General features: G+C 26.7%; 1 protein-coding gene across 3 annotated transcripts; it reads right to left on the bottom strand.

The window, feature by feature from the left end:
* Positions 1–10508: 10508 nt before the first annotated feature.
* LOC114119668 (ubiquitin carboxyl-terminal hydrolase 48-like) lies at positions 10509–19298 on the bottom strand. Of its 3 annotated transcripts, none has more exons than XM_050207511.1 (4): positions 18331–19298; positions 17182–17376; positions 16875–17021; positions 10509–14125 (listed from the first exon to the last, which is right to left on the bottom strand). In XM_050207511.1, exon 4 carries the CDS (start codon positions 14062–14064, stop codon positions 10768–10770), a length of 3297 nt encoding a protein of 1098 aa, XP_050063468.1. In that variant the 5' UTR covers positions 14065–14125; positions 16875–17021; positions 17182–17376; positions 18331–19298; the 3' UTR covers positions 10509–10767. The 3 variants fall into 3 exon arrangements, with proteins under 3 accessions (XP_050063468.1, XP_050063469.1, XP_050063470.1); XM_050207512.1 differs by lacking the exon at positions 18331–19298 and adding an exon at positions 17689–18318; XM_050207513.1 differs by lacking the exon at positions 17182–17376.
* Positions 19299–20864: the final 1566 nt, after the last annotated feature.

Below are 20864 nucleotides of genomic sequence, written 5' to 3'. Positions count from 1 at the left end.
TTTTTTTATTATTAATTTAAAATTGATGTAGGTATATTTACACATATATTAAAAATTAAAAAGAAAATTGAATTTTATTTAAATCACACATTGTCAATATATACATTAAGTCATATTATGGTTACTTAACATTTAAAAATACTTCTAATAGTTATAGTTTAATCTTTGTGAAATAAAATCTTTTTTTATAATTAGCAAATTAAAAATGAATAAGGTATGTTTACTCATATATTAAAATTTAAAAGAAAATTCTATTTTATTAAAATTGCACATTGTCAATATATTCATTCAGTCATATTATGGTTACTCTAAATTTAAATATGAATCTAATTATTACAGTTTGAACAGTGTGAATTGAAAACATTTTTTTTTATTATTAAATTAAAATTGATGTAGGTATATTTACACATATATTAAAAACTAAAAAGAAAATTGTACTTTATTAAAATTGCACATTGTCAATATATTCATTCAGTCATATTATGGTTACTCTAAATTTAAATATGAATCTAATTATTACAGTTTGAACAGTGTGAATTGAAAACATTTTTTTTTATTATTAAATTAAAATTGATGTAGGTATATTTACACATATATTAAAAACTAAAAAGAAAATTGTACTTTATTTAAATCGCACATTGTCAATATATTCATTAAGTCATATTATGGTTACTCTAAATTTAAATATGAATCTAATTATTACAGTTTGAACAGTGTGAATTTAAAACATTTTTTTTTATTAGTAAAATTCAATTGATGTATGTACGTTTACACATATATTAAAAACTAAAAAGAAAATTGTACTTTATTTAAATCGCACATTGTCAATATATTCATTAAGTCATATTATGGTTACTCTAAATTTAAATATGAATCTAATTATTACAGTTTGAACAGTGTGAATTTAAAACATTTTTTTGTATGAGTAAATTTCAATTGATGTAGGTATGTTAACACATATATTAAAAATTAAAAAGAAAATTGTATTTTATTTAAATTGCACATTGTCAAAATATTCATTAAGTCATATTATGGTTATTCTAAATTAAAAAATGAATCTAATTATTACAGTTTGAACAGTGTGAATTTAAAACATTTTTTTTTATTAGTAAAATTCAATTGATGTAGGTATATTTACACATATATTAAAAATTAAAAAGAAAATTGTATTTTATTTAAACTGCACGTTGTCAATATATTCATTAAGTCATATTATGGTTACTCTAAATTTAAATATGAATCTAATTATTACAGTTTGAACAGTGTGAACTTAAAACATTTTTTTTTATTATTAAATTAAAATTGATGTAGATATATTTACACATATATTAAAAACTAAAAAGAAAATTGTACTTTATTCAAATCGCACATTGTCAATATATTCATTAAGTCATATTATAGTTACTCTAAATTTAAATATGAATCTAATTATTACAGTTTGAACAGTGTGAATTTAAAACATTTTTTTGTATGAGTAAATTTCAATTGATGTAGGTATGTTAACACATATATTAAAAATTAAAAAGAAAATTGTATTTTATTTAAATTGCACATTGTCAATATATTCATTAAGTCATATTATGGTTACTCTAAATTTAAATATGAATCTAATTATTACAGTTTGAACAGTGTGAACTTAAAACATTTTTTTTTATTATTAAATTAAAATTGATGTAGATATATTTACACATATATTAAAAACTAAAAAGAAAATTGTACTTTATTTAAATCGCACATTGTCAATATATTCATTAAGTCATATTATGGTTACTCTAAATTTAAATATGAATCTAATTATTACAGTTTGAACAGTGTGAATTTAAAACATTTTTTTGTATGAGTAAATTTCAATTGATGTAGGTATGTTAACACATATATTAAAAACTAAAAAGAAAATTGTACTTTATTTAAATTGCACATTGTCAAAATATTCATTAAGTCATATTATGGTTACTCTAAATTTAAATAATGAAACTAATTAAAACAGTAAAATGAATTGAAAACATTTTTTTTTTTTTTTTATTAAAATTGATTTATTTTATATTTTACACATATATTAAAAACTAAAAAGAAAATTGTACTTTATTTAAATCGCACATTGTCAATATATTCATTAAGTCATATTATGGTTACTCTAATTTAAATATGAATCTAATTATTACAGTTTGAACAGTGTGAATTTAAAACATTTTTTTGTATGAGTAAATTTCAATTGATGTAGGTATGTTAACACATATATTAAAAATTAAAAAGAAAATTGTATTTTATTTAAATTGCACATTGTCAAAATATTCATTAAGTCATATTATGGTTATTCTAAATTAAAAAATGAATCTAATTATTACAGTTTGAACAGTGTGAATTTAAAACATTTTTTTTTATTAGTAAAATTCAATTGATGTAGGTATATTTACACATATATTAAAAATTAAAAAGAAAATTGAATTTTATTTAAATCACACATTGTCAATATATACATTAAGTCATATTATGGTTATTCTAAATTAAAAAATGAATCTAATTATTACAGTTTGAACAGTGTGAATTTAAAACATTTTTTTTTATTAGTAAAATTCAATTGATGTAGGTATATTTACACATATATTAAAAATTAAAAAGAAAATTGAATTTTATTTAAATCACACATTGTCAATATATACATTAAGTCATATTATGGTTACTTAACATTTAAAAATACTTCTAATAGTTATAGTTTAGTCTTTGTGAAATAAAATCTTTTTTTTATAATTAGCAAATTAAAAATGAATAAGTTATGTTTACTCATATATTAAAATTTAAAAGAAAATTCTATTTTATTTAAATTGCACATTTTCAATATATTCATTCAGTCATATTATGGTTACTCTAAATTTAAATATGAATCTAATGCTTATAGTTTAAACTTTGTGAAATAAAAACCTATATCGTTACTAACAAAATAAAAAAGGAAATGGTGTGTTTTCATAGGACAATTATAATATGGATTATTAAAAATATTTTTATTTTTTACAAAATGTTTTACTATAATTACCTACTCTCTTTTTAAATTGATGCTAATGGTAGTTATTGCAAATGTGTTCGATGAAAAATGGGTTTTTTATTATAAAGCTGAATTGAGTTTGTTTATTTCCACACATAATTATTATTATATGAAATTTGGTTTTTGATTTTACGTTAATCTTATAGGGATATTTTATGTATAGAATATTTTTTAAAATGGTGATGGCGAATGTTACGGGTTTTGTATCAAAATAATAAAATAATATTCAGCTGGTGTTCTTGATCATGGCTTCCACTCTAGGTTTTCTTGTTTTATTGCTCATGTACTTGTGGATTGGTGCTGTTAGATATGTTATTTCCTCTGTATCTCCTTTGCTGCTATTGACGTTTTGCTAGAATTATCCAACATTTTATCTTGTTTATCTAAAAGGAAAAACGATTAATTTTTGTCCCCTTATGTCCCAACAAGTTATAATAATCAGTCTAGTCCCTTCTAGTTCATTTAATTTTAGGTTCACTTATGTCTTCAGATTGAAACTTGTGAGAAAAATTTAGTTCACATTTGATAGTATATGCATGGTTACTGCTGTAGTTCTTGTTTCTATCTCTAGGTGATGTTGGTATTTATTGTGTTTCCTGTGTTTGTATACCATGGTATTGCTATTCTATAATAAATAAAATACAAGGAGTTATTTAATTTTGTTGGCCTAAAAAATGTAATAATAATAAGATAGAAATTAAACTTAGAGAGTTCAGAAAAGTTTTGGTGCGATGCACTAGTTTTTTCAAAATCTAAAAGGACATGTTTTGTATAGTCTGCTAATACAAAATTGTTTTGCTAATCTAACATGTGTTACGTATCAAAAAATTAAATAATATTCCGTCTATTGCTTCAATTCCTTTTTCAACTGTGATGGGTTTCCTTGTTTTATGGCGAGTGTACTTGTTAATAGGTGCTGCTTGACAGTTTTTTTCTTCGACAACTGCTTTGCTGTTATCGGTTGTACCAGAATCATTCAGCTGTTCCTCTTTACTATCTGAAATTAAATATGATTAATTTGTGTTGACTTACGTACCTTCAGTTAATTTAATAGCTACTCATATTATAAATAATTTATTATTAATAATAAATAAATATTATGGACTTTAATAGTAGGGTTGTTAAATTAAAAACAGTCTAGTCCCTAATTGTTGTATTATATTGATAATATTGATAATATTATCCGAGTCCTCGTATGTTAATTCCATAAGTGCAATGTACTATAGCCTGGGCTATAATCAACGGCGGTTATAGAATATCATTTATCGAAATTAACAAAACAATAAAAATATATTGAAATATTCTTACCATTTATTTATTTTAGCTGTACTTCACAACTACTATTCACGGTTGCTCATGATTGGTGAATTGCATTGATTTAACGTTTTGAAATGTATTGTAGGCGATCAGGTGCTGTCTCATAAATCTCTTAGTTTATAATTTATTTTATTTTATTTGTTTCTAGTGTTGCCGTGTCGGTTTTTTATTTAAAATTTTAATATAATATACCCGTTGTTATCATTATCAGTTATCACTTATCAGTTTTCACTATTTTATATCGTATTACCATTGAAATGGATAAGATATACTGGAGCGCGGACTCGATCTTAAAAACGAGCAGTCGCGTTTGGCGTTACCGCCACCATCGATGGACAAAACATTTCATTTTTACAGAGGAATACGATGGAATTGTAAATAATGATTTATTTTCATTCATAATCGCTGATATATTTGCTCAAATGTTTATAAAAGTAAATTATCTATCTCATACTACTAAAAAGTAAAAAAAAACAATAAACCATCAGCTGCCACAACATAACATAATTAAAAATATAATAGACAACAAAAATATAATATTGGTGCTATTTATTAATTCAGTCTTCTTCCATTTGAAATTATAATTTTGTATTATAATAACAATTATGGTTTTAATGTATTTATTAATTTCTATTTTTTAATAAAATATTAAGATACTATAAACACCTTGTCGATTTAATTTATTAAACAGTCTTTATGATAATTATTAATTAATATTAATATATAGGTATCTAATAAATAATTTTAAATTTATACAAATAAACTAAAACTAATTCTAACCTTGCACTTCTTGCAGTATAAAACAATTTTATAAATTGACTAAAAGTATGCAGAATTGTTTAGGACAGACCTGCAGTATTTAATAAGATTGTATTATTATGATTCTTTTAATATAAAAAAAATATAAAACAAATATTGGAATATATTCGTTATACAACAACATGTTTTTTCCTTTTAGATAAGTCGTAATAATAAAATAAAAAAAGGAAATAGTGTTTTTACACAGTATAAACATAATATTGACTACTAAAAATATCATATTTTTTTTTAAATTTAATAATACCATTTTGTACAAAATGTTAAATTATAATTTTTCTTCATTTAATAATGATTCTAATAGTCATAATTTCAACTGTGGTCTGTGTGATATGAAAGTTTATTATATTGCCTATTAACAATATAATAATGAAATGGTGTGTTTACAGTGTTTACACTGTACAAACATAAAATAGACTATTTTAAAAATATTTTATATTTTTATACTTCATGAAAACATTTTATTCAATAAATTATATTATAGTTACTCTACACTTAAGAATGATTGTAATGTTTATTGTTTCAACTGTGTCAAATGAAAACTTTTTTTTTAACTAGCAAATTTAAAATGAACTAGGTAAAAAGGAAATAGTGTGTTTACATAATACAAACATAATAAAAATAGTACCTGTTGGAGTACCGATTTAGGACATAAAACTATAATAAATGTTTACAGTACTTATCTAATTAATACATTTGTCATTGATCCGTTGACTGTCATATATTTTAATTACCTATTGCAAGTTTAAATCCGTAATAATCATTAAAAGTTTTATTATTTTGTTAGATTGATTATTGTTTTTATTGTACCCGCTATAGTATCATAATTTAACATATTTTAAAAATGTAAAGACTAATGTGCCTTATAAATAAAATATAAAAAAAAATTTAAGAAACCGTTTAAGCAGATCATTTTTTTTCAGATTCAGTTTGAACCAAATTTTTAAATATTTCATTAAATTCAGCAATATGATTAACTATTTTTTCAAGATGATCACTAACTACTTTTTTTTTTTTTTTGTATTTATTTTGTTTTTGTTAATGGTTAATCAGGTGATCATTTTATTGTTACCTGTTACAGAAAATCCAAATTTATTGAGTTTAGCACTAATATCATTCCATATTTGAATTTTTGTTTTTCTACCGTTATCAAAATGTTTCTCAAATTTGACATAGGTACTCATAAGGCATTTAGTTTTTATATAACTCGATGATAGGTAATGGATTAAATGAGGAGAGCTTTCACAAACAAACAGTGTAATAATATGTGTTGGTATAATCTGAGAAAAGACGGTCAGTCAGTCTATAGTATAGTCTAAAAGTTTCATATACCAATAAATAATATTTTTAAATTGGAACAAAATAATTAAAATTCTTATTCTTGGTTTTAATATGTAATTTTATCCAAATTTTAATTTAAAATATCAGTAAAAATAACTGTATTTATATATTTTTTAGATTTACACCCCCGCAAAATACCAACTAGATTTAATTTTCTATCAGAAAAGCTACTGTTGAAGAATATCTAAGCATTTTTACTATTCTAAAAGGTGATGACAGACACAAAAAAACACATCATTGTAAAACCAATACATTCATCGCTTCACTCAGTATCTAATATATATACCTATAATAAATGAAAGCCATACAATGGGTGAACCTTATACAAATTTTACAGTTTTTGACAAATTTTCATTCAATGCTTGTTTATGGATTCTGCAAATCTGTAGTGGCTAAATTGTCTTTCGAGTGTGTTAAAAATAAAATAATTGTTAATTAATTTTTTTATTAATTTATACTGATTATAGGTACCTATATTTAAGTTATTTATTTTTTTTTTTTGTTGCATTTTTAGGGCATTTTTTGAGATTTTTTTGGGCATCAAGCCCTAGTTATTACCGAATAATACTGCAAATCAAAGCAGTTGTCCACTTAGTAGTGTGTTGTACCTCATAGTGCGATATAGCCATACAGGACTACATACAGTGCTAATAATTCCATACCGCAATGAAGTACAATATATTTGATATAATATTGAACTACAATAATTTTGAAAAAAAACGCCCACGATCCCTGCTAACCTCCAACCATTATTACGTTAATGATACGGTCGTGAATCGTGATCGTTCGGCCTTTTTTCTATTTTTTTCTCTTTTACTCGGCTGGAAAACGGCGAGGTTATAACTCTGCAAGAATGCGATGCAAATTTCAATCACGGTCGTCGTGTATTGTACACGGAATGCAATAACATGGCCAACAACAATAAATACAACAACAATTATTAATATTATTGTTGCCACGATCTGTTAATGTTGGTGTTGCTGTTGCGGTTGTGTCGTCGCGTAAGTTGTCGTTCTGAAATGAGACTCATAATTTACTAGGAACCTATGCGGCCGAATACGTCAGCATCGCGGCCCGAAGAGCCCGGTGTTCGGCGGCGGTGCACTCGCCGTCCAAAAATTACGGCGGCGCTCGTCGTTCCGGCTAGACTCCTGGTCATAAATCCATCGGATACCCCAAGAAATGTTGATCGACTTCGACAATGTCAGTAGGTAAGTATTGTAATATATTTTATAATGTTATTGAAATATTGTAACTGTGATATCACGCCAATTGCTGTTTAGTTCTTAGGGGTCGATCGACCGATTTCATGTAGGTACCAAGAGCCTTGTCGGAGGCGATGAGTGTCACTGCGATTTTCATGTGGCGAGCGGGAGCGCCGCCAAACACCTGACTGTTCGGATACCGACGATGACATATTCGGCCGCATAGGTTCCTAGTAAACATTTGAACTCATTTCAGAACGACAACTTACGCGCCACACAACTGAAACAGCAACAGTAATATCTACAACAAATAGTTTTAAGTCTAAGGCTGAGATTTTAACGCCCTAAAAATCTCAAAAAAAAAATACAGTATAAAATGTATGAAAATATTATGATTTATTAGCAAATTTAAATTGAAGTAGGTATGTTTACACACATAATAAAATTTAAAAAGATAATTGTTTTTTTTTTTAAAATTGCACATTGCCAGTATATTCAATAATTTATACTATGGTACCTCAACATTTAAAAATCTAAATTTTATAGTTTCAACAGTGTGAATTGAAAACATTTTTTATTATTAGCAAATTTAAATTGAATAGGTATGTTTACACACGTATTAAAAATTAAAAAGATAATGGTTTTTTTTTTTTAATTACACAATACCAGTATATTCAAAAGAAATTAAGAGTGTATTGTGTATTTTAAATCAACATAAAAACATCATATTTTATGGATTTTAAGAGAATATAAATCCGATCTAGATATTGATAATTTATCAATATTTATTTTACCTACACATTTCACATTTAGATGGGTGGCTTTTTAAACTGGTCTCAATGTTTTTGAAGTATAATTAAAGCTCTTTACAAAAAAATGTAAAATGTCAAAAACACGATACATAATTGCAATGAAATTTTTAAATATACTTACCGATACTTGACAGTTCTATGAAAATTAATTAAAAATTAGAACATAATAAGAAATAGGTACTAATTTTTAATGCAAGGCCCCCACACAAGTCTTCTCAGTGGAGTCCAGTATTTCATTATATAAAATTAAAATTAAATAAAATAATAATAATAATAATACAGTGGTGTGTGTATCTTAGGGGGAGTTCAAACCTTCTGCCATTTTGCTTAAAAGAAGCCACATCATTTAATTTGTTGCCTATTATAATTTATACATATTTATAGTTTGATTACATCCATAAAAATAATAAAATATAACGTTATTACATTTATACAGTTTTATAACGTTTATTAAGGTACACTAGGTGAATAATTCGCGCATGGATGCGATTATAATTCGCCGCGAACCTCTGTTTAAAATTAAACAGCCAGTGTAAGATTCACATTATGTCACTATAATAATATGACGTACTACGTGCGCATAAAATTCGTTATCGTTTGCGATTATAGGCGAACAATCGCCCAAAACAGCTAAAATTAAACACGTTGTTTTGGCCGATTTGGAGCGAATTTTAATCGCGTAAAATGTAATAATAGTATGCAAGCTTTGTGTTCTAACGAATTTTATTCGCGGCGATTTAAATATTTCAAAATCGTGTTCGAGGCGTTCGCGCGCGAACTGTTATCATACCTACTTATATTATATTATGGTGATACAAGGTCGCATCACCACTTTACTGGGTCGAACGATCGACCACCGTTAACATTTTTGCAACTTGAAGTTTACCTTTATATTATATTCGTAATTATTTTTATACTGTATTCGTTTTTGTATTATTTTACGTCCGCTGAGGTTTATACAATACGTTCCTCCATTTTACCGACGATATCGTCCCCATCGCCGAACTTACCGCGAATGTCACGATGCTGGCGACTTCGAAAGCTTCGTTTTCTTTTTGCTTACAGCGTTCGACTGAGCCACGCGGGACAACGACGCGAGTCTTTTTCACGTCATAAAAAAAGTAGTTTTGTGTAGCTACAGTCATTCCAGTCCGAATACCTCTATCTTACCTTCTGCTAAGGAGTAAGGAGTCAAACATAACATACGACAAGTTGGCCGCAAGTGCTGTTTGGCATCTTGTAAACATTACCTCCAGGTTACGACACCTGCACTCTACAATATTATTTATAACGGCGTTTTGGCACAATAATTATACTTTTAATCATGTTTTTTTTTTTAGTGAGCAAGTGGCTTTATTTCTTGTAGTGCTATTGTCACGTGCCCATCGACACAAGTCTGATTGATTTGATGCAGTGAATAGTGATAACACATTAGTACACTATCTACGAAAAAAAGTACGAATACATACGGTTAACGATTTTCGGCGCACTTATAGTTTTACTGCTCCAAGGTAATATTTTTTAGTGATGACTGAAGAGCAAAATAAGAACATGGTCATTAAATCCCTTGGGAAATTTCTGGCTACCCTATTGACTGATACTATTGAGAAGATAAGTATCTTATTAATTTTAATTAATTAAATTAGAACTTTTACATTAGATTGAATTTCTTTTTTAAAATAATAATGTATATATTAGAATTAAAATAATAATAAAAATATATTTAGCACAATGAAAATAGTAAATATAATGTCATTAATGATGTTTAAAAGTATTTATCTGAATAGAATACAAATTAACATACTTAATGTAATATTTTTTTTTCTTAACTTAAATACACCATAATTTAAGAAAAATACAAAATTATAATTATAAAAAATATCTGCATATTTAAATTGCATATTAAGTTTAAAACAAACCATACGGAATTCATATATTTTATATTTAAAAATTAATAAAAATGAATACTACGGAACATAAATCAACAAAAATAGACATACACATTATAGTAAATTAATTATTTTTCTAAGAAATAAAATTATTTATTTATAAATTAAAACAAAAAAAACTTAATGCATAAAGAAAATGCATTAAAGTAAATAATACACAATAAGTGATAACATTCTATGTACAACTTATACAATTCCATTTGTTACAGTAAAAAGTTAACAATACGAGTATAATATAGGTAATTTTTGTATAATAAAATATGAATAAAAAACAAAATTATTTCAGACTAAAAACGCATAAGCTCAGTACCTTTAAAACCAGTCTCTTGTGTAGTAATGACTTTTGACTTATGTATTTTTTCTTCATTAAATTGGACTAATATCACCGATTGAGGAAGGATATTAAGTTCTTCCATAGTTGCATCGTCGTTCTGCAACTCTACTCCTTCTGTAGTTTTTAAACATTGATTAACAGGAAAAACATTAAACACCTTCATGATCTTTAATTTGAGTTCAAGCACCGTTTCATAAAATGAGATCATGATGGACTCAACTCTTGGCAGTCTTTTTTGTTCACTCCTTGTAAATTTACTCTGAGTCACTATATTGTTATTGTTCATTGAAGTCGAAGCAATATTTGAACTATTAATACTATTCACTGACATAGAAGGATTTTGTTTGAATTTCTTCAAACAGTTGCCATTCTGATCTTCACTATCATCCACTTTAATGAATATTTCCACATTAATGTATTTTAATTCATTCATTTTATCTTCTTGCATTTTCTTCTGGCGGCATGTTTCACATACTTCTGGTTTTGAAAATGTAAAAAGATTTTGATCATTAAAGTTTACAAATATACCAAAATCAACTTCAAAACATTTTAAAAGAAAATTCCATTCTTTTTTTGTTACAAAAACCAATTTATTATAATCATACTCTGTTGGACTTAGACTTAACATTGGATGGTAAAGCAATTTGTTGTGATCATTGCAAAGCAATATTTTATTCTTGATCATAATAGGGACTGGACCCTCTAATGGAGATCTGACAAAGTTCCGGAAAGTTTCCAAAAATTCAGGAGAAATGCAGGCATATGGGGAATATTGTATTGAAAAAACATCTCTTTCACTATTCCACAGTAAGTCATTAAAAATGTAATTTTCTATTTTTGCCAGAAGAATACGTATACACTTGTACATCCTAACCTGAAATTCTATATTCTTACACATGTTACATGGTAATGTACTTTTATCAAACCATGATACTTTTGGGAAGTAGGTTTGGAATATATCTATTACTTCTTTTGGCACCAATTTCTTTGAATCTTTTTCAATAGTCATGTTTCCATGCTTGCATATAATGTCACTATTGAATCTCCATGGCCTAATATGTTCAGTATTATTCATGTTTTGCAAATAAGCATAACAGTTGTTGTTAAGTGCTTCATCAAAGTTTGTATTAAGTAATGAATTGTCTTTCCACTTGGCCTCTGTGTCTGACTCTCCAGAACAATTATTATTGTATCCAAGATTAATCATATTTTCCGCATCGATGGCCACATGAACATTTTCCTGTTTCATATCTTCACTAACTTTAATTTGTTTGCATAAACTGCTATACGGTTCACATTCTGCGGACAATGTTTCGTAGTTAATTGGCAATGTCATATTAGGTAGTACATCACTAGTGTTGAGAAATGTTTTAAATGACTCAAAATACTTTTTATGCCAGTATTTAATTGTTTCATTGCCTACCCAGTAACTTGTTTCTCTATTTTTACTATTTGTATTGTCATTTTGGGACCAATTGTCTAAGATTGTAGCAATAGATTCATTTTGATTTAGAATTAAAATTTTTGTATACATTCGAGCACATTTATTTCTAACGCATACTTTACATAATGACGACATTAACTTCAATCTTGGACCCCCTTGAAATAGACCATAGAGTTTATCTGCTAAGTCTGATCCAATATATTTGACTGAACTTACTTTTTCAGGATCCAGTAGGTTATGTTTACATAATATTGCATAGTTGTCTATTTTCTTGACAGTCTCATTTGGGTTCACTTTCATCAAATATTTCAGCCACTGCACAGAAATAATATCACCAACTTCGTTTACACAATTATTTTTTATATCGTTCATTAAACTTAATATTTGTTGCTCAAATATTTTGCCTTGTTTGCCTTCTAATATTTTATTTTCAAAATTTGTGTTACAAGTGTTAACCAACTGAGTTAATCTTGGCGATAAATTGCAGGAAATTGATTTGGTTTTCTGATTTTTAGTTTTTATATCTTTCAAGTAAACTAACATATATGCATCAGTAGATTGTAATTCTTCCTTGGGATTTTTAATATTTTTCATTGACTTAAATTTGTTAAGCTCATCATCAGTACATAAATTAAAACCTTTAATGGTTAGCTTTTCTACTTTATCATCGTTGAATTGATACCATTGTTTTGTAGCATTATCTTTGATCTGTGCAACATAATGACCACAATTAGCACTGGAGCCTTTATGAATAAGTACTGCATATAAGTTGTACTTATAATTTTTTCTTAAAGTTGCATTATGTTTCTTAGGTAAACTTAAATATTGTGTCATGTCTAAAGTTTGCGGGAATCTTATAAATGAGTTAAGTTTTATTTTTTGCATTGATTTTTTATTGTAAACAAACCGCATTAGTTGAAAACTAAACACTTCAGGTAATTTATTCAAATACATTTTACGTGTAGCATTTTGTTTTCCTTGACATTGATCACAATAATATTGGTCATCTCCAGCAAGAAGTTCTGCTTTAAAGTAATCTTTCAAACTATCATTTAAAGTTTGATGACCTTCAATGCTTAAGCTTAGATGTCTAAATGTAGAATGACTTGCAGATTCAGTTTTACACGTCAAACATGTAATTATACTTTGATATCCACCTAAAAGATTGTTTTCTACCATTTTTCTAACAGATATATTTGTTTGTTCATTAAATTTATTTTCTAGTGTTGTTAATAATAAATTAGAAAACTCTTCTGCATCTTGTTCTATTGTTGTATCTATTTTTAAAGATTTTATGAAAGCTTCTGGATTTATTGTCTTTTGTTTCCCTTTTAGCATTAATGCAAATATTAATTGTAATTGGCCAACAGAAGTTGTTGGTTCATATCCGTTTTCAATGAAAAGAGTTGGGTTATGTTTTTCAGTCTCATCTTCCATAGGATTCCATTTCAATATAGCATTTCTAACTTGTAAGTTGTGGAACCATAACTGGAGCAAACTGTTAATGTAACATGTTGCTCCTAAATTTTTCAAACCACAAAAAGAATTTATTTCTCGAATTTCTAATTCTGAATCTTTAACTGGAAAGATATTATTTTGAAGCCAACGTTGTTCTCCTAATCCGGATAAGCAGAATGGGTTGTTTCTACAAGAACGATGGTTAGATAGTGGTTTACATCTGGGATGTTCCAAAAAAAACGTTTGACTAATATGACTATCGTTGATGTCATCAGGATGAATGTCTTCAGCCCAAGACCACTGCTTCCTTTTCTCTTGAATTGACTTTTTAATACGCATGATAAACATTATATTTTGATGAATTAATCAGTTAATGAGCGTTTGTCATTTAACACTTGTGAGTTTGTGGCTGAAACAATAAAAGCAAATAATATATTTAGTAGGTTATCGATGGATTATAAAAATAATAAAATAAATAAAGCAGATTAGATACTAAGCGTAAAACTATTTTTATTTGGGCATTTAATACTAACACTGATTAAAACCATTCATCCAAAATTTAACGGTAAAATTTTAATAATTTAATATTCTCAAAGAAAGTAATTGATATATTTTAAATTATTTAGATTAAAACTATAGAAGTTTGAAAATGGAGTGTAAGTTTTGATTAATTATTAATTTAGAATGGTTTAGTTTGAATGATATGAAATTAATTTGTAAAATACAGTGAGTAACCTAATTTTTATTTTTATTTGTTAAAATCTTATTATTGTAACTTAAAGAAAGATAATTATAAATATATGTGATATAATTATGATAGTTTAAAATAAAAACAAAAAAACAATTAACTAATACTGCATGCATTTTTTTTTTATTCAAGCATTATATAATATAAATTCTAAAACAATTGACAAAAGTTTTATAATTATATACTATTTAATTATTACCTATCTAAAAATGCAATGGGTTGTATACTTTAAAATAAATCTAAGAAAGAAAAGAACAAATTTAGTTAGATAATAAAGTAGGTATTAGGCAGTAGTTCTCAATCTTTTTTGATTCATGTCACCTTTAACAACTAAAATCAAGCACAGCTTCACCCTAACATTAAAATAATAAACAATCTTAGCTTTATATTTAAAAATTATTCTATTAGAAAAAAAAAAAAACACAGTACACAGAAAAAATCGTTCAAAACGTTGATATTAATATGAATATAATAATATGATTTTTTTCACAAAAATGTATTTATTTTTAAATTTTTTTCCTTTTATTGTTGATTTTTTGTGTCACCCTGGTTGAGAACTACTGTATTAAGGTAAATAATTTTAGTATTTAAAAAACATTAAATGTGAATGAACCATTTCAAATTTATTTCAATAAAACAAATAAATAATTGAATTATAAATATAGAAAAAAGCTAATATTTTAGCACAAATAGTTCTCACTGAATAACATACTTGGTTTTACTAAACACAAATATGCTTAATTATATGTTTATAAGATGGAGACAACACACATAGGTGTAACATCCTTTTAAGCTAGACAATTTATAACTTTATAAGCATGTACACAACTGTCTTATTATTTTGATGACATGATATTTTTTTTCAAGTTAAAAATTATAAGAAGTAGAAAATTCAAAGAATATATTATGATAATAGTTTGTATTTAGAAAAAAATTTAAACTGTACTTTAATATTTTAGTTAAAAAGTATTGAAAATTATAAAATAATAAGTGAATAAAATATAATAAATAAATAATAATAATAATGTGATTTGGTTATACTGGTTATAGAGTCATTAACCTTAATTTAAAGCTCATAGATTAAAGGTTTTATAAGTTATCTATATAAATAATATTCTATATTCTACCATTTTTTGAATTTGAGCTGGTGCATGACAATTATAACAAAAGGATTGTTGGTAAAAAAGAGAGATTGTAATTTAAAATAAGAAGTCATTTATGGTACAAGTGAAATGCACACACATAAAAAAAATATATACTTTATTATGTACCTATAAGTAATGTAACAAACAAAATATATATAATTAAATGAATGTAATCAGTTTTTATAAGATTTTAAAATGTAATGTTTATTAAGTGAGTTCAAAAGCATAATGTATCTAGATCCTTAGACTAGATTAGGCCTTGGAAATAAAATTGTACTTGGAATACATGGATAAACAATATATTTGAGTCTGTTTATTTTTGTATTTTGTATCACATCAAGTATCCACAAAATAAAATAGTTAGAACTTTAGAAGACATCATTAAAAATTAATTAATTAATAAACATGATATAGTATTGGTAACAAATCATTTCAATCACAACAATTCATGTAACAAAATATACTATGTTCTATGTGAACATTTTATAATGACAGAACAATACAATTAAGTAGAAAAATCAAGTTGTTAGGTATCAATTTCTAAATTTAACAGTTCATTTATTTAAGGAACTAAACAAGGAAATCTCACTCATATAGACAAATATTTAATAACATTTAATGATGTGTACTTGATCGAATTAAGCAATTGTGTTTATAGTTATTTACGAGAACACCACAAAGGCATTTATCTTAAAAGATACAAATGCAAATTTGCATTTGCATTGTTAACTTTTATATTTAAGTAAATTTACCTAAAAAAAAAAAAAAATTGTTAGAGGTAAAAATATTATCACTTTAGCTTGTAGTTTTTTTTTAGATTTTATAATTTGTAAGCAAGATACGATATACATATAACATTATAAATTGAATATACTGATATCTAGCTTAAAGATTAAAATATTAAAAAAGCCAATAGTTAATAAATTCAATATAATATTGCTAACAACACGTCATAATGTGTTATACTTATACTGATACTGAATGCTCAAATCTGTTATGTTTGTATAACAAAGAAATGTTTGTCAATGTAGTTTCCTCTTAAAACATACAGTATCCTATCTACTATTTTATAACAATTTATAATAAAATCATCTTATTAAAAAAAAACTTATGATTTGAAGTTGTAAATATTTGTGTATATAAGCTAGTTACATATAAAATACATTATTTTTATAATTAAGACCACCTACATTATACAATAGTACATGCACTAATTTAAATTTTTAATGATGATGAAAAATTAGAAATTGTATTATTTAAATTACCTGTATTTATGGTATAGAATTTACAGTTGAATAAGTTGTTGCTGTTGATAATTTGTTTGAAAACATCTATTTTTGTATTGTGAAAAGTTGTGTAATATTCCTTTTATATTCACGTTTGATGTAGAATTTATAAAAGATGTAGTATGACTAGAAATATAAAATAAAATATAATCATTAATCAATCATTACCATAATTTATTATCAAATAGCCATAATATTTTTATAAATACTTTTTTTAAGTAGCTATTATTTAACCTAATTTGAACTTTTATTCATATATAATCTATACAGATAAACAATTTCTTACCACAACTTATGTGTTTTGTTGTCTGATGAATTATTATTTATTGGTTTAATTTAAGGAACTTTTATTTATCAATGCCAATATACAATGATCTTCTATAATGAATGTTAAAAAAATGTACTCTTGACTAAATTGTTTTTGTGTATGATTTAATATTTATATCCCCAAAAATACACAAAAGAAAACTACTGAACAAATCTGAAAAAAAATTCAAATATGTTAATTATAAAATAATGCAATGAGGTAAGTAGATATATAATATTCTAACATAAAACAATGTAAATGTTCCTTTAGTCAATTTTAATCTTAGAAATTATAATAATATGTATGTACTATTCATCACGGTGCTGAAGTTGTTAAAATAAATAGAAAATAGAAAGGTGTTTAAAATTAATATACACAATTTAAGAAATAAATTTAGACATAGTATACAAGAATAACGTTTCTACATACTGAAACATTAACAACTCATTGTATTGTATCATATTCAATTCGTTGTGCAGTACCTACCCACATAATTGTCACGATGACGAATAATTGGAAAATGAAGCACCAAGTTATGCATTCATCTGTATACATGTAACAAAAATGTTGAAGCTTAATAATTATTAATTATTATGTGATTTCAGTTGCTACGTCATGAGTTTTAAAGAGCAATTCATTAATCTATATGTAACGAAAAAATGTTTAACAGTGATCAGTAACTATTGTTTAATTGTAAACAGTTGTTAATATCCAAACCGTATTGAATGTTTTGATAAACAAACTACAAAGAGGACGCTACTCTTATCAGTTATCGACTCCTGTCAGGTATAGAAACATTGTATTTATAGGAGGGGGGGGTGGGCGCGAGATTTTTGAAAACCTACAAAGGGGCCGTAGGATAGAAGAGGTTAGGAACCACTGGTTTACAGAGTTAAACAAAAATGCACACGAAACGGCCATTCATTGTCCTTCAAACGCTTCTCTTCCGAATTCCCGCCAACGGCATAATCAATCAACTAGGTGAAGGGTACTCGAGGAGCATCAGCTCTTCCGAACTTTAACGACCTCCCGACCAAAAAATCTCTTATTGTCGGTTTTGGAATATTATTGACGAGGTCGTGATCATCTTTTTAGTTCTCGAGTGTTATTCGGCCGATTTCAACTTACTGCGATTGCATCGGTTCCATCTTCAACCGGGAGCCTTTTGATTATCAACGATAATTATTTATTGGTGACGTACCTATATTTGTGATCGCACGTAAAAGCTTAAAAACCGACAACGAAGCGTACAAGCATTGTACGCATGCACGACGTAAGTGTGCACAAACACACACGCGCGGTTAACGACTCGAGTGGCTCAGCTATACGAGTTTACGGTTTCGAAAAACTTTGGTTTCACACGCGCGTAGAAGCAGACTTACGGGGGGGGGGATAAGAGGATAACCAAGAGCCGATTAGGAGCGAACGTCTGAAAATGTACGCGGGCAGGTACTGCTACGAAACGGTCGGTGACGACGACTAGACCGGGACGCGAACGTCGGCAACGATCGGCGCACACACACTAACCGACCCGGTAAAACAAGAATGCCCAACTACTCCGGCCGCCGCTACCGGTAAAACCGTCAAATACAGTTTTGCACGCCCCTCGCGCATGCGCAGCGCACGACGCTCCGAGCAATGACAGTGGTCCGTGGGGACGTCTGCGCCTCTCTCTCTTTTCCCGACCGTCGTCGTTCGTCGAAAAAATGTGTGCAGCGCCCTATCTCACCTCCACCTGTCCGGCTGTCCACGCTGCAATACACAATGGGATCTGATGGGGTCGGGAAAATATTGAACATCGTGTTTGGATTATTGTATCGTATTTTAAGGCGTTTTTTTTTCTTTTGTTTTTTCGGTAGACGTACAGTGCTGGCTTACGAGGTGGTTACGAGTAACCTAGCCCGCGTTAGACTCATCCTTTCGAGAGTAGGGGCCACTGTACGAAATTCTACGGGCGCGGTCCACACGATTCGCCCGACTCATCTAATACGGCCGTATAATATTATATCCCAATCATAGATATTAAAGAATTTATTATTATTTATATTATTAGTTTTTTTTATCTTTATTATCTATGATCCAAATAGGGTAAACGATAGCAGCTGCTGCAGACTGCCTGCAGTATATTATGTGATAATACTGTGTATAATACGCGCATAGATACGTAATTCGTTCAATGTAAAACGCTCGTTATTACAAAAACTTTTATAATATTTTTGAAAATATTTATATTTTATGTTGTTGTAAGTCATTACTAAACAATGTTTTTGAAAAAAAAAAATTTCCATTTTTATTATACTATTGTTATTGTTATTACTTTTGAGGATTGTATTTTTATATTATATCGAAGTAGATACTCTGAAAATATTCTGATGCATAATTAGTAATTACTAATAAGGAATTAAAAATATATACTATACAATCATTAAAAAATAATAATAATGACACTTTTACTTTGTAGCGTTTTTTATAAGATACATATATATAAAATGTATTATGTAGTATATCATTATTTTTATTATATTTATAAATATAATTTGCGTATAATAATTGTTTAATATGAATTTAATCAACTATATCTATATTTGTTATTCTAAGTGAATCTTAACAATAATAGCAATAAAAATATCTGAAAAAATAAATTAGAACTACTGAGTGTCCAATTATTGTGTTATTGTTCGACGAGGTTGTTCGAATCGTATAAATTCAGCGGTTCCCAACCTATGGGACACGAGCAGCATGGTACTGGACCGTGAACCATATAATATTAAATATTATATATTTTATGCATATGAATACAAAATATATATAATAGGTTATATGTTTTATATGTGTGCTGTTAGTGGGCCTCAAAAATTTTTTTTACACATAATTGGTGGTCCGTACAACTAAAAAGGTCGGGAACCGCTGTTAAATGAATATACGTACATATATGTATTAAGTATACTGTAATAATTCGCCACTGGTTTTGGGTATATTTAGAAATATAATCTCTAAAACCGAGATTTGAATAAAATGATGTAGAAGTATAGTTAAAAAATCATCTATACGTTAAAGAAATAATTTCATCATTAAACAAAATATTCTGATTCAACGTCGCAATATTCTTTATTTAATTGTAAAAATTGCACCTATGGCCAAAGTGCATTAAGTTGATATAGGAGCACCATTATAGGTACTCTCTGCAAATATGAAGAGTGTAATAGAAATAATTTACAAATAAAAACGAAAAATAAATACAAGTTAGCCATATGAAAAAATTATAAAAATTTTATGGATTTGAGATTTACTTGTGTTTGAAAATTCTCAAAAATAATAGGTATTTTTTTTTTTTGTCATTACGTTTAAAATCAATTTACTACAAAAATATATTGATATTTAAAAAAAATAACTTCTTGATTTTCATTAACGTTTTAACATTACAACAAAAATTATTTCATTATAGATAATATGTTTTCTGTTACATGCGGTAATCGGTCAAAAAGTCCGGGGATAAAAAGTCCATTTTGAAAAAAAAATGAATAAAAAGTCCGAAAATATAATTTAAATATTTTATTAAATTTTCATCTATAATTATTATATTATATTATTTATAGGTATTAGATGTTTCATACTCCACAAAACAAATTATTCAATACAAACATCGATGCCTACAATAATAA

This window comes from Aphis gossypii, chromosome X, assembly GCF_020184175.1.
Source record: "Aphis gossypii isolate Hap1 chromosome X, ASM2018417v2, whole genome shotgun sequence".
NCBI lineage: Eukaryota > Metazoa > Arthropoda > Insecta > Hemiptera > Aphididae > Aphis > Aphis gossypii.
This window is presented reverse-complemented; position numbering and strand designations above follow the sequence as displayed.